At 43.6% G+C, this 13462-nt stretch overlaps 1 protein-coding gene across 22 annotated transcripts in view; it reads left to right on the top strand.

Annotated features, from left to right (window-relative positions):
- The window catches only part of FRYL (FRY like transcription coactivator), a 387434-nt gene extending 374924 nt beyond the window's left edge, over nucleotides 1–12510 (top strand). For 18 of the 22 annotated variants that reach the window (XM_073583507.1, XM_073583505.1, XM_073583498.1 and 15 more), the window contains 6 exons: nucleotides 214–312; nucleotides 3268–3336; nucleotides 6244–6261; nucleotides 8215–8325; nucleotides 9392–9588; nucleotides 10347–12510. In XM_073583507.1, coding sequence (XP_073439608.1) covers nucleotides 214–312; nucleotides 3268–3336; nucleotides 6244–6261; nucleotides 8215–8325; nucleotides 9392–9588; nucleotides 10347–10605 — 753 coding nt within the window. In that variant the 3' untranslated portion in view covers nucleotides 10606–12510. The remainder of the gene's footprint in view (nucleotides 1–213; nucleotides 313–3267; nucleotides 3337–6243; nucleotides 6262–8214; nucleotides 8326–9391; nucleotides 9589–10346) is intronic. The other 4 variants (XM_073583489.1, XM_073583510.1, XM_073583497.1 and 1 more) reach the window with 1 other exon arrangement.
- The last annotated feature ends 952 nt before the right edge of the window (nucleotides 12511–13462 follow it).

Below are 13462 nucleotides of genomic sequence, written 5' to 3'. Positions count from 1 at the left end.
GCAGCATGTAAGTAGAAGACTGGCCTAATTTCTCTCTACTGTCAACCATTCTCTTCCTGGCTTTCAACATGACATTCAAATTTTAATGGCTTACTACTGTGGCTATTTGTAGATGTTTTTCATTAGGTGCTGTACTTTTTTTTTTTTTTTTTTTTACCTTTTTTGAGCCATTACATTGCTTCACTAATAACAAAAAGTGTCTTCTATCTGCAGCTCATGTCAAGTGGCTTGTTGGAGACCCTGAAGTTCAGTGTGCTAGAACTGCAGGAACATCTGGACACGTATAACTCCAAGCGGGAGGCAGCAGAGCAGGTAATCTCCATAAAGCGTTGGAGGAAGGTGGCCGTAGATGGCTCTTGGAAGGGAGAATAAGCTGATGTCAGACACCCACGGCGGTGACTTAATTCCCCTTAGATGTTGACGAGGGATATACGGCACTCCAGGTGAGAGGATAAGGTGCCCAAGTAGGGTTCCATCTTGTAGTCCAATAATAGCAGAATCTTGACAATAGCATCAGATCACATTTGAGACAGCACTATTCTACATATTACAGGAACTTCACAGATGGCAATCCGTTCCGATGAAGGTCTGAATGGACTGAAACGTTAATATATGGATTGCCAATAAATCTGTTCTCACTTTTACTATATCTGAGTGCCAGGTTTCTGCTATTATTTCCCCTTAGAACAAGGAATTGGGCATATTGTAATCCAACAGTCCCAACCCTTCTTTTCTCCATTTTATGATGATTGAAAGTTGGCGAACCCACATTTACATTATGTGATTGTTGGAACTGTCAGGTTTAGTCAACGGGTACATTATGTATGAAGACTTTACAGCCTCTTTTTGTCTTATTACTACATGGCCTCTTGTAGACTGTAGGTATAGTATAGAAGATTATGGGGAACTATGGAGACATGTGATCATACAAAGTACTGAGAGTGGGAGGAGAAGAGTCAAGGTGCAGCCCAAGTGGTCAGTGACGTGGAAAGTCCTCATGTCCACAGTGATTCTAGCCCGCAGTCCTTCTTCCTTTCCGGCCTCTTGTATAATATTACACTGTAGTGATTCACATGCACATCGGCTGGCGAATAGCTGTGTAGTTTGGCAATATTAATGTATGGAATGTTTTCACAGTCAGATAAAGATGTTTAGTATCCGTCAATTTGATCATAAATTGCTACCACAGTTGATATTCGCACTGTGCAAAAGTGTCGGGGTTATGGATGCCATGGTGTGATCTCTAGAGGGCTAGTTATATATTTACCTACCAATTTGGTATTCGCTGCCTTATTAATGGCATTACCAACATTCGCTTTTGCCATATATTTCATGGAGTATCATTCAGGTAGATTGATTACTTCTGATTTTAAACTTAATTTCTGGAAGGGGTTGTCTCTTGACAGACACTTAGATAATGGCATAACGTATACATATATCTCTTAGAACAGGAATCCCCCAAACACCATTGTGACTGGTGCCCAGGTGCAGTGACAGGAGAGGTGGCTGCGAATGTGCCGCTCTCTTCATGCACTGCAATGGGATAGTTTACACTTGTATGTCAGGAGTCAACCCCTTGCACTATAGACAGAGTAGGGCAAAACAGGGTTCCTTCCATCTTGTGCCAGTGAATCAGTGGATAGGCATACAGTGGCAAACGTTGAGCCAGTTATCATGTGTGTATAAAACCGTATACCTTGCAGTCAGCCTTGCGAATCTGGTGTGATTGTGCCCCCATTAGGATTCCTCAATTCCCCTGCTCTTCTAGTTACATGCACGCATTGACTGTGCTTAATGTATGACCTGGTCTCCCATTTTCTCTAGGTTGCATTCTCTAGATTACACCTAATAAACCGGTGGAACACATTTTTACTGAATAAAGTATCGCTGTATCATGGGATCGTCATTCAGTACTTTTTATTACAGAATTTCGTTGTTTTGCAAGCACGGAGCGTTCTGCCGCAAACAGGTTATCCCGCAGCCACGACTGTCAGTGGAAAATCAGATTTACAGTGGACATTGGGTCCATGTCACTAATTGAATCTGGCACCGTATTCCTCCCCACCCCCGTCTCACTAATGCAGATCGCTACGGTTAATTCACTGAGTAGCCTTTATTAAATTGAGCCGGGCAGGCAAACACATTCTTCTTTCCTCATTGTTGCAGCACTTGAAGGTTGGCCAGAGGTTATACTGATTACTACACGGAGTCTATAAATAGCTGGAAATGAATGGCCGCAACTGCTTTCTTATAAAGCTTCTCGTCCTCCTGTAAGACACGCACTGCAGCACTTTCTGCCTACAGCAACCTGGCATGTACGCAGCGTGCATCCACCCTGTGGAAATCTGCCATGTGCACTAATCTATACATCTGGGCCTATATGAGCAGAGCATAGAGGGAATCCATCAGCAGGTTTTTGCTGCACCTTCTGAGAGCAGTGAAATATAGAGGCAGAGACCCTGATTCCAACGTTCTGTTACGTACTGGGCTGCTTGGTGCAGTTTTGTTAAAAATCCCTGTTTTCTTTGCTGCAGATCTAGCAGAGCTCTGAATGCTGAGCTGTGTATAACCCTGCCCACACCACTCATTGGCAGCTTTCAGTGTAGACAGGAGGCTGCCAATCCATGGTGGTGGCGGAATTATACACAGCTCACGAGTGTGGGGGACTACCTGCTAGCAGGTTTATTAGCCTTCCAGTGATCATCTCCTGCTGATAAAACAATGATTTTATGAAAACTACAGCAAGCATCCCTGTAAGTGATACATCGCTGGATTCGGGGTCTCAAGCCCTAGATCATGCTGGTCTCAGAATAGGTGATAAAATCCTGGTGACATTCCCTTTAATTATTGCAAAATGAGGTTTTGCTACTCTCTAGTATACTTTTCTTTCACTTCATGGTTTACTAAACATCTGTTTGCTGTTGATTATATAGAAGCATCTGCATAAATTGGTAGATCTGATTATGACAACCTACTTCCGTATGCCCTATATATATACGACACCCAGATGTCATAGAAGGAAACCCCTCTATGAGCTGAAGATGGCTGCAAATAACCAGCGTCTCCCTATTTTATGGATCTGACCGTCCATGTGTTATGCGGATCGGCACGTACTAGAATGGCCACCATGGTTTAGGCGGCATTTATGTGGGAGCTTATCTTTATGACCTCTGAAGCTGTAGCGATATTAAGAAATTGATGATCTGTTGAAGTGACTCTCGGTATTCTCATATCCTTATCATTTTATGTGCTGTTTTTCAATCATAGTGGTTGGACAACTGCAAGAAAACCTTCAGTTCTGGAGATGGCCGTCATGCAGCGAATATTGAAGCCCAGGTAAATGCCCTCCAGTCCGCCGCTCTATGTATACAGTACATCTTTCCAGTGCGTTGTGCCCACATGATGTACAGACTGCCAGAAAAATTAATTCTCAGTGACTGAAGATTTAATAAGTATTGCCAGCTGATAAGATGTAATCTGATTACCCAGACATCACCCGCTATAACAGTGTTACTGTAATGAACCTTTTACATACTCTCTAATGCGCTGCATTCTCCGCAGGTTGGGTTTGTGTGTAATACCCCTGGAATCAGGCCAGCATATGCCATGATTAGATGTGCAATATCCTGTAATAACCCAGCCAGCCCATAACAAACCTGTACGAATACGAGCTTTAGTGTCCAAGGGGCTCCGCGAGCTGCTGCACGCTCCGCTAACACTACTAATGTGTGCCGGCTTCAGGCACGAGAGCAACGCTCCTGCCACAAAGCACATTTGCCACACACTATTGTAGTTAGTTTCCCACCATGATTCTGTCTCCCGATTATAGGTGATGCTTCTACGCCTCATATGACGCAGTAGCGTTATTGATGTCATCCATGTTGGCTGCTTTCCTTACTCTTAGATAATTAGATGTGGCGCTTACGGCTCTTGGAACAACTCATTTTACTGTAACTTATTTAAATTAAATGGGAATTGTGACCATAGCAAATGGCGACATATTACTTGCTTGTGTTGTCAGTTGATATTTGGCAAGCTATTAGGACCCCTTCTTTTTCTATGGTCCAAGTGGGTAACCCAATTAAGGGTATGTGCACACGTTAAGTATTTGGCGCAGACATTTCTGCATCTCTTGGCATGAAAAACCTTGCATAAAATATGTGCATTTTTGCCACATTTTTTATTTTTTACATTTTTTTTTGGGGGGGGTGCAGATATTTCCCCACTCATTACTATGAGGGAAATCTGAAAAACCGATGAAAGAATTGACATCCTGGGGATTTGTAGCTTCACCAAATCTGCAAGTCACAAATAGTCATTGTGTGCATGAGACTTCAGGATTCTCATTCACTTTGCTGCTATCCGGAAACCCTTGAGGTTTTGTGACAAATATGCACAGAAAAATACAAGGTAAAATCTGCAATGTGTGCACATGCCCTTCAAGTTTAATTTAAAGGGGTTGTCCACTACTAGGACATCCCCTTCTTAAACGAAATGTTCAGCCCCGAAAACATAAAGCTTATAGTCACCTCATGTGCCAGCACTACTCCTGTGAGGAAGAGGAAGCGAGGGCTGCAGCTTATCCCGGACTTTTCTTCAGAAAGGTGGAGACAGTGACGCCAGCGCTGATTAGATGCCGGGCTCATGTGTCACAACACTGCATCACAGCCCTGGAGAGAGAGTGCCAACACCTTGGGAACGGCACCGGCACATTTATGTATTCGGGCATAACATTTAGTTTAAGGAGGGGTTGTCCTAGTAGTGGGCAATTCCATTAAGGGTAAACATTTTTTAACATGTTATATATCAATAAAAGGGCCTGTTCATCTTAAAGGGGATGTCTGGTCTGGAATGAAACTTGTGGATTCGCCATTCTTTTCCCCGGGAGCGAAACTCAGGTATGCGATATGCATAATCCCAGGCAAAACTCGTCTAATGGGAGCAAACTCGAGACCTTTATTTCCGAGGCAGAGAATGGTGAATCCTTGCAGCGCACAGTGCATGCGCAGGGAGGATTCACATAGTGACTGCAGACTTATTTTAGACTGGACAACCCCTTTTAAGGGTCTAAATCCTGAGACCTCCCATTGAGTGCTCAACCCACTGGGCACAAATGCTCGTAATGCATGAGTGTGGACAACCACCAATCAACATGGCTTGTACGGGGGGCTTCCCGACCTTCACCTTACAGATTTTGTCAGAAGAGAGAAGGATTCGGCACGTTGAGTTACCAATGGCTGTACTTTTTTGTTTTTCGGGAGATAAGCCATTGCCACAGGATACAGGGGTGCACGGCCCAGCTGAGCGTTACTCTGTATGGGGTAGTCTGGCTGCTAGCCAAGCGATTGATCTAATGCGTATGGTGCGTGGGCTTCATGCCTTGACAAGTTAATATCCTTTCTCTAACCTTCCTCCAGGAGAACTGGATAGAAAATTAAAATAAAATAGAGAACTTTAAAATGATTAAATCCAAGAACTTTGCTGTAAAACATTCCATACTCCATTATTGTATATTTTGGAGTTCAGCAAAACTTGTGCTGTAGCTGTCCTCTTCTCATCATGCCTGGCCTGGTGAGCTATTACCGCACTGAACAGGGATGCTTCTCCTCCATACAGGGGTTACATGATCTGACAGGTTACAGCAACATCCCGTGTAAATAGTAAGCTGAGGACGGTTAAGTACAGTTTGATTTACTTCTCTAGCCTTTATTGTAGCACGGCTTATTGTTCTAATTTAGGCCTTTATTCAGCCTGTAGCGTGACCCGATGTCCCTGCTCTCCTGATGTAACACAGTATCAGTCTGACACCCGACCTATTATCAGTCAGTGGGGTCCTTTTTGCTGCCGCTAATGATTGTCATTTTATTGATGCGTCCTATGTGTGAATTCTGTTTTTTTTGTTCCTATAATGAAAAAAAAAAGTGCAAACCCAACTCAGAACGCAGCCAATGTGCTGCAGAGAAGATGAGCGCAGCGCAGTACAGAGCATTGTTCACACATCTCAGCTATAGGGATGTGTCTGCCAACTCTGACAGCGACCAGAACATTACCAGGTCATGTGAGATTAGTAAAGAAAAAGTGCATTAACCTAAATCCAGGAGGAGGGGAATTATGCTCTAAAGTGAACCTATGCGTTAGGTCATTGTGACTATTTGCCTGAGGTTTTACAGAACTTGGTCTATAACTAACTTTCCATCTTTTTCTTCCTTTGTGTTTTTGTGACCTGCTCACCTTCTTGCTTAGCAAATGGAAGTTCTAGCAGTAAGTGATGGTTCTTGATTTCTCCAATACTAAACATGTCAGATCCAAGCCCCTGACTTTCACCTGTCTTGTCCAGTTGTTGAGCTCGCAGTGTGCTGCTGTTGTAAGATTACAGTGTGTGCTGGCTCCACGTAGCGTTTGTCCATGAACTGTTGGCCGCTCGTTAATATGTTGTAGCTCGGGAATTCCCGGGCTGGTATGTTATAGTGTCATCGTGTCATTCCATTACTGTCAGGTCACTTGTCTAAAGAACATAGAATTGGTGAAGTATGATATCACTAGAAAGGATGGAAGATAGAAATGTCATACTGAGCAGTTCATGTTTCCAAAGTCTTAGTGTCCACACAGGCGTCCATGGCCGGACACTGGCATTCCTCTCATGTATAAGTGTACGGGATATGCCAGTAATAGAAAAGACCAGGTGACACTTCATAGCAGCAAATTGAGTTATACATCGTTTAGGACATTTTTTGTAACTTAACATCCAATATATGTAACACCGCTACATGTCCCACATGGTCCTATTTCTGTACATTCGTCCCTTCCTTCCATGGAGCTTTCAGTCCTCCTCACACAAGACATTCCTGGCCAGCTATCATGGTAACCATTTGATCATGGGAGAAAACTGAAGTATGAGGGCATACGAATAGAAAGTTTGCATGTATTTGCTTGGTGGGAAGGAAATGGCACAAGTACTTACACAATGGAATTGTAGGGATAATGGTGGGGGTCTCCACCTTCTAGTTCCTTCAAGCAGTGCCCAGATGTTCCCAGCAGCAAGAGCTTTTTTAAATCCAGAAGATGTCATTGAGATGGCAGCAATGTGGTTTTAGGGTCCATACTTTGGCCACAACTCGCATTGAACACTATGGTGATCTGAGTTTGGTTTACGAACCTTCTGGGGACTGGGACTTCCAGACCTAAAAGTGACATTTTATATTAGTCTGAACAAGGCCTTTCTTTTTTTTTCTGAACAGCAGCTTGCACCAAATTTTTCTACCATCCTTGATGCTGTCCTAAGTGAATCTGTCACGTGCCGAAATACTAGTTACCTGCAGGTATTGGAGTAATCCATTGATAAATGGCAATTAAATCCTGTGTAGCCTGCTAACTGGAACAGCAGCTACAGGGAGAAAATGAAGTTTTATTTTCTGTGCTGCCACTCGCTTCTAGTCATTGTGGAAGTGCATGAGACTCACTCTCTAGCACTTTAATTGACAATCAGAGTGCCAGGGAGAGATTACAGTGCTCAGCTCCCTCCCTGATGACTAGAAACAAGTGGCTGTAGGGAGGTAAAACTTCATTTCTCCCTGTAGCCACTGCTCCAGTAAGTCATCCACCCAGGATTCAAGTGCTATTTACCTGCAGGTTAACCCTTTTTTTCGCAGGTAAGGAGTGTGTCTAGACTTATAAGCCCCACTGTAAGTTATAGCCGTTTTTTAGACACTTAGCAATTTTTGTGTCCATCATCCACAGCCGCGGTCTTACATGTGCCCCTAGTGAAAACCTCGATAATTGTCCCAACCGTTAGCATGTGTGAGGGGCCGCATGGAGGATCATTCTTTAAGGATCTGTGATCGGTGGCTCCTCTCTGCATGCTTAACATTGTGTGATAGGTGTTGGTGAGCCTACCGGCAGGCATTCCACACGTCTCTCATGTACGGCATTGTTCCCCCATTTAGTAGAGCAGACATTCTCCCAGAAAGATGGATATCTGTAGATTGTTTGCTTGCTATTTCCTTCATGAAATGAATTTTCTGGGCTGCTTGTTTCTAAGTAGCACGTGTGATTGCGTCTTCCATGTTTTCCATTTAACACAATTCTCGCCAGTGTGTAGTTAATAGAAGTCTGACCTTCCTTCCCTGTACTAAACCAGTAACCACATACGATTTCACAAGTTATTGGATGGACGCTGTTGCCTTGGCTCATGCCATGTGGTACTTTTTTTTGCAGGAGCTGGAGCTTTGCCGGAGGCTTTACAAGCTGCACTTCCAGCTTCTCCTGCTCTTCCAGGCCTACTGCAAGCTCATCAGTCAAGTGGACACGATTAAGAAGCAGACGGAGGTACAGAGCACGGTCAGATGTATGGCGGGAGGAGAGGGACTCATTGCTAGGGTACCCTATATATTCCAGAAGTCCGCCACCACTCCCATATGTACCATTACTGTTCCCGCCACCACTCCCATATGGGCCATTACTGTTCCCGCCACCGCTCCCGTATGGGCCATTACTGGTCCCGCCACCGCTCCCGTATGGGCCATTACTGGTCCCGCCACCGCTCCCGTATGGGCCATTACTGGTCCCGCCACCGCTCCCGTATGGGCCATTACTGGTCCCGCCACCGCTCCCGTATGGGCCATTACTGGTCCCGCCACCGTTCCCGTATGGGCCATTACTGGTCCCGCCACCGCTCCCGTATGGGCCATTACTGGTCCCGCCACCGCTCCCGTATGGGCCATTACTGGTCCCGCCACCGCTCCCGTATGGGCCATTACTGGTCCCGCCACCGCTCCCGTATGGGCCATTACTGGTCCCGCCACCGCTCCCGTATGGGCCATTACTGGTCCCGCCACCGCTCCCGTATGGGCCATTACTGGTCCCGCCACCGCTCCCGTATGGGCCATTACTGGTCCCGCCACCGCTCCCGTATGGGCCATTACTGGTCCCGCCACCGCTCCCGTATGGGCCATTACTGGTCCCGCCACCGCTCCCGTATGGGCCATTACTGGTCCCGCCACCGCTCCCGTATGGGCCATTACTGGTCCCGCCACCGCTCCCGTATGGGCCATTACTGGTCCCGCCACCGCTCCCGTATGGGCCATTACTCACCCTGCCAGCTCTACCCGGTTCTCTGAATACTTTCACACATAAGCAGATCTTGATGAAATGGCTCCGTCACAGATTATGGCCTCTGTTTTTCCTTGTCAGCCATTTATCAGATTGTAAAATTATGTCCCATGTAGCCCTGTGCTCAGAATGGGAATCCATATTGGAGGAGGGTAGCATGAACGCTCTAATATTCTATTATGGCATTGGATAAGCCGCAGATCCATGATATACCATGTACCCACTACTGTACATTTTGGTAATATTCTAGTGATTGGAGCTGTAATAAAGTCCATGTCTTTAGGTCATAAACATGTCCGATGAGCTGTGCCAGCTGGAGGCCTCTCTGAAGGAGGCAGAGGCCACGTCTAGCATCGGCATCGAGGACTGCGACTTTTCCGAATTCTACCAAGCAAGCACAGATGTTGCTGTCCACTCGCTCATCGAAGCCCTGAAAGGAAAAGAGTTTGTGTCTGCCATAACTCAGGTCAAGGCATTCAGGTAATGTGAGCAGGGGCATGTGGGTGAGGGTCGCTTCACAGATTCTCCCTATTAAACGTTAGGAATGATTCTAGATAATCGCTTTGCAAAATTCATTATAACTGTAATTAAATCTGTCTATGATTTGGTCAATAAATCCTAATAAAACTAGGGATGTTATTCACTAGCAGCTGGTATGTGTATTTTCATAGCAGCCTCATAGCCTTGCCTGTGCTGTCAGGCATTTTGGCACTAAGGTTAGAGGGGTTTTTTTCTTAAACCACATGGCTTGCAAGAATGCTTCAATTGGGTGTCATTCAAATTTTGCACTGTGTCTTTTACAGACTTTGCTTCGGTCTGTAGCCATAAATAAGCTGAGAGAAGCGCAGGAAAAAAACAAAAGATTTACAAACCCTCAGACTGAGCTCACTGACATATTCTCAGTTAACTCATTCTGCACTAGTCATTGCAGCACAGAGGCACACTGTACAAACGTTTTAATGAAACTTGGTAGCAAAATTTATTTTATAGCCCCAAATACATGATTACAGTAAAAGCAAAAAATGCAATCTGCCGACAAGGCTGGCATTGTTTCTTAAAGGGAGGGGGAAAAAATCAAGATGTCTGGGATTAGAAACATTGTTTAAGAAGAATTATTGTGACGTCTTGACTGACATCCAACTGAAAAAAAATTAGTTTTAAGTTCTAATAATTACTACATGAGCACAGGACCGAAATGCTGCCGTGTTTCATTGTGTACTCTGCTTTTTGCTTTCTAGGACTATCTGGCCCAATGAGATATTTGGCAGCTCAGAAGACGATCCCATCCAAACCCTGTTGCACATTTATTTCCGACATCAGACTCTGGGCCAGACTGGCAGCTTTGCCATTGTTGGCTGCAAGCAGGACATGTCTAAAGCCAGCTCTAAGCTGATGGAGCTAAACCTAGAAATCCGCATGTCGCTGCGCCTGGTGCAGTCATACCAGCTCTTATCTAAAGCCAAGCCTGGCGCTAGTATGGTGAGCACGGAGTTTTGAGCCCTGGCTGCTCAGTAGGCCTCAGACTTGAAGCACTGGATGTCTAATGATCTTATGAAGCACCTTCCATAATTACTGTAAAATACCTTAGAGCTGCATCCTTCTTTTTTTTTTTTTTTTTTTCTTGACACATAAGTCTGAGCTCCAGCAAGTGGGACATTCAGAGCCCGGATTGAGAAGTTGAGAAGATGGACTTTTTAGTTCTGTACAGTAGATTTAAGAGTGAAAGTTATTTTCATTTTCTTTGTTACATTTGTACCACCAAAAAGCTAAAGGGCTAACGTGATGTACAGTTGCAATACGGCCCTCTGCCTTGGAGACGTCAATAACCAGAGAGGTCTGATGGTGGACTGTAGTGACTCGCCCAAAGACAGTCTTTGGTTCCTAGTCACGCAAGAGTCAATATGACTGATGAATGCCCCGCGTCATGAGGATTGTCCCATGCGGCATTGGCAGGAGATGACCTATAAAGACTTTGGAAACCATTGAACTTTTATTATGTCACCATTTGTTCTTGGTGGGTGTCTTTGTTTTGTGTTTTTTTTGTTTGTTTTTTTTTGGCCTGAAATGATGGGTGACCGAAGGAACGCATGGTTGTATCTAATGGTATGAATGTTTGTACATAGTCTTCACGCATGCCTCAAAAGAGTACTATGACATTATTTTTGGATAAATTTTTATTTTATTAGATCTAACAACTCCTAGCTTGTAAATGTTAGGGTCTCTAATTATTTTAAACTGGGCTTTCCCCAGGGTTTCTAAAAGAAATAATATATCTTAATTTTATTAGAATGCTGCTCAGTTCTCTGACCAGTGCTTATGGTATAAATATCGATGACTAACCAAAAAAGTAGCTGCCTGCAGAGACTTTAATAATGTATATTTAGATATTTGCTGCCAACAGCAATCTTCGTTAGACCAGATAACTTATTTTATTCTGTATATATTCTAGAATCTACATATGGTGGAAAACCAGTATTTTTTTTTCTTTGTAAATGTGTGCAATTCAGTCTTTTAGGGTGGTCTATGTACATAGTGGATCCTGGAAGGGCCACACATTGGCGAACACGTCAGGTAGCCAAGAATATATTGACAGTTCCTTGCTATCATCCATAAATTATTTTACTAGGCAACTGATCTAGAAAAGACTAAACGGGATAAGCTACCAAAAATCTACACATTCACTGTACAAAAGAAATGCATATAAAGGACACGTTCTTCAGCACAACCAAGATTACAGGTGTCTATATATATATATATATATATATATATATATATATATATATACATACACACACACACACATATATATATACAGATCACATATTTTGTAAAAAGAAATGAATGTCGCCCCATGATTCCTGGACGAAGAAGGAATACTCTGCAATTTTTATACGCCTTTTACCCACTGTGATTAAAAACAAAACAGAATATATTTATTTCTGTACGCGAGGATATGTATTCTTTATAGAGGACGCATTACTTGGCATCGCCTTTTCATTGGACCGCCGAAAAACAGAAATTAAATTCTGTACATATTTAACTGTTTAACACTTGGAAGCGGCTGACCTATGTACCGTAGGTGCCCTGGCTTTGAAGAGGTTAAACTGTCTGCACTCTAAAAGACTGCAGGTATGAACCTGTAAGAGGGATCCATGTCACCTGAAGGAGCCACGGGACCCTAACAGAGCGGCCATTCTGACCCGTCATCATGGCGCATTAGTACTAAGCAATCACTATTTTATTTCCCACCAGAAGGGCATGTGGTACTTTAGACGATCTTATCGATTTCCCTAATTTAAGACATACTTACCGGGGACGAGTAGTTTTATTTAGCAGTGCATTATTCCTTACATCCTACCAGCCATTTTTTTTTGTTAAATAAAAGATTGTATAATGTTAAAACCTTGTTTTTTTGTCTGTTATTGTGAAGGTCATAAAGGGTGAATTCCTGTTGTATCGTCACCATCCCTAAGAAAGAAAAATTAGTAGGGACATTTAACCATCCAGCCGCTCAATGGATCTCAAGACATCGCAGTTCGAGTTCTCGGGACTAGGACCGGAATCAGAATCCCAAGAGTTCTTCCTTAGCTGTCTTCTGAGCAAAATAAATTCTTTATCATTAAATTTCTGAGTAATTGCAGGTGCAGACGGCCGTAGAGGTTCTGATTCAAGTGAATCGGGCCAATTATGCAAATGACACTGATCAAACTCTCATAAGGAGAAGATGGAGAAAAAATGTCTCCTTCTTTCTCCATTGTGGCTGGTGGACGGCATTCAGATGACATTTGAGTGCAGTCTGTTTTCCATGGACTAATTAATTTGCATGGCTGAGTACGATCCAAATATTGGATGAAACTCTGCCATTCTGTGATTTTTTTTTTTTTTTTTTTTATCAGACAGATTGTACGAGATAAATATCAGACAGGTGCACAGCCCCATAAACTAACATTGGTTCGAGTGCGATCCGGTATGTCTTTGGATCGCACTCGGACCGAAAATATGGTTATGTGCACCTGTGTGATTTTCAGATGCAATCCAATAGGATTATTATTTGGTGTCATTCACATGTCCATCCATTTTTTTTTTTCCCCGCAGGAAGAGTGTGCCCAAGGGATAAATGCATGCTTTGCGTCGAGTATTGGGATCACACTGCCATGTAAGTCAATGAGTCTGTGGAAAAAATTAGACTACTCTCAGATGACAAAACAAGTCTGTGGAAAGATGTACTTGGTGCCAGAGTTTGGTATGAACTGTTACTTTGTGCTGACAGACTCCATTTAGTACTTGTGGTTTTTACATAGGACCTTTGTCCATATTTGTCTGGATTGTACCCTAGAGAAATAAATTGCCACAA

Source organism: Dendrobates tinctorius, unplaced genomic scaffold (genome assembly GCF_039654945.1).
Source record: "Dendrobates tinctorius isolate UK_male_01 unplaced genomic scaffold, ASM3965494v1 ptg000079l, whole genome shotgun sequence".
NCBI lineage: Eukaryota > Metazoa > Chordata > Amphibia > Anura > Dendrobatidae > Dendrobates > Dendrobates tinctorius.
This window is presented reverse-complemented; position numbering and strand designations above follow the sequence as displayed.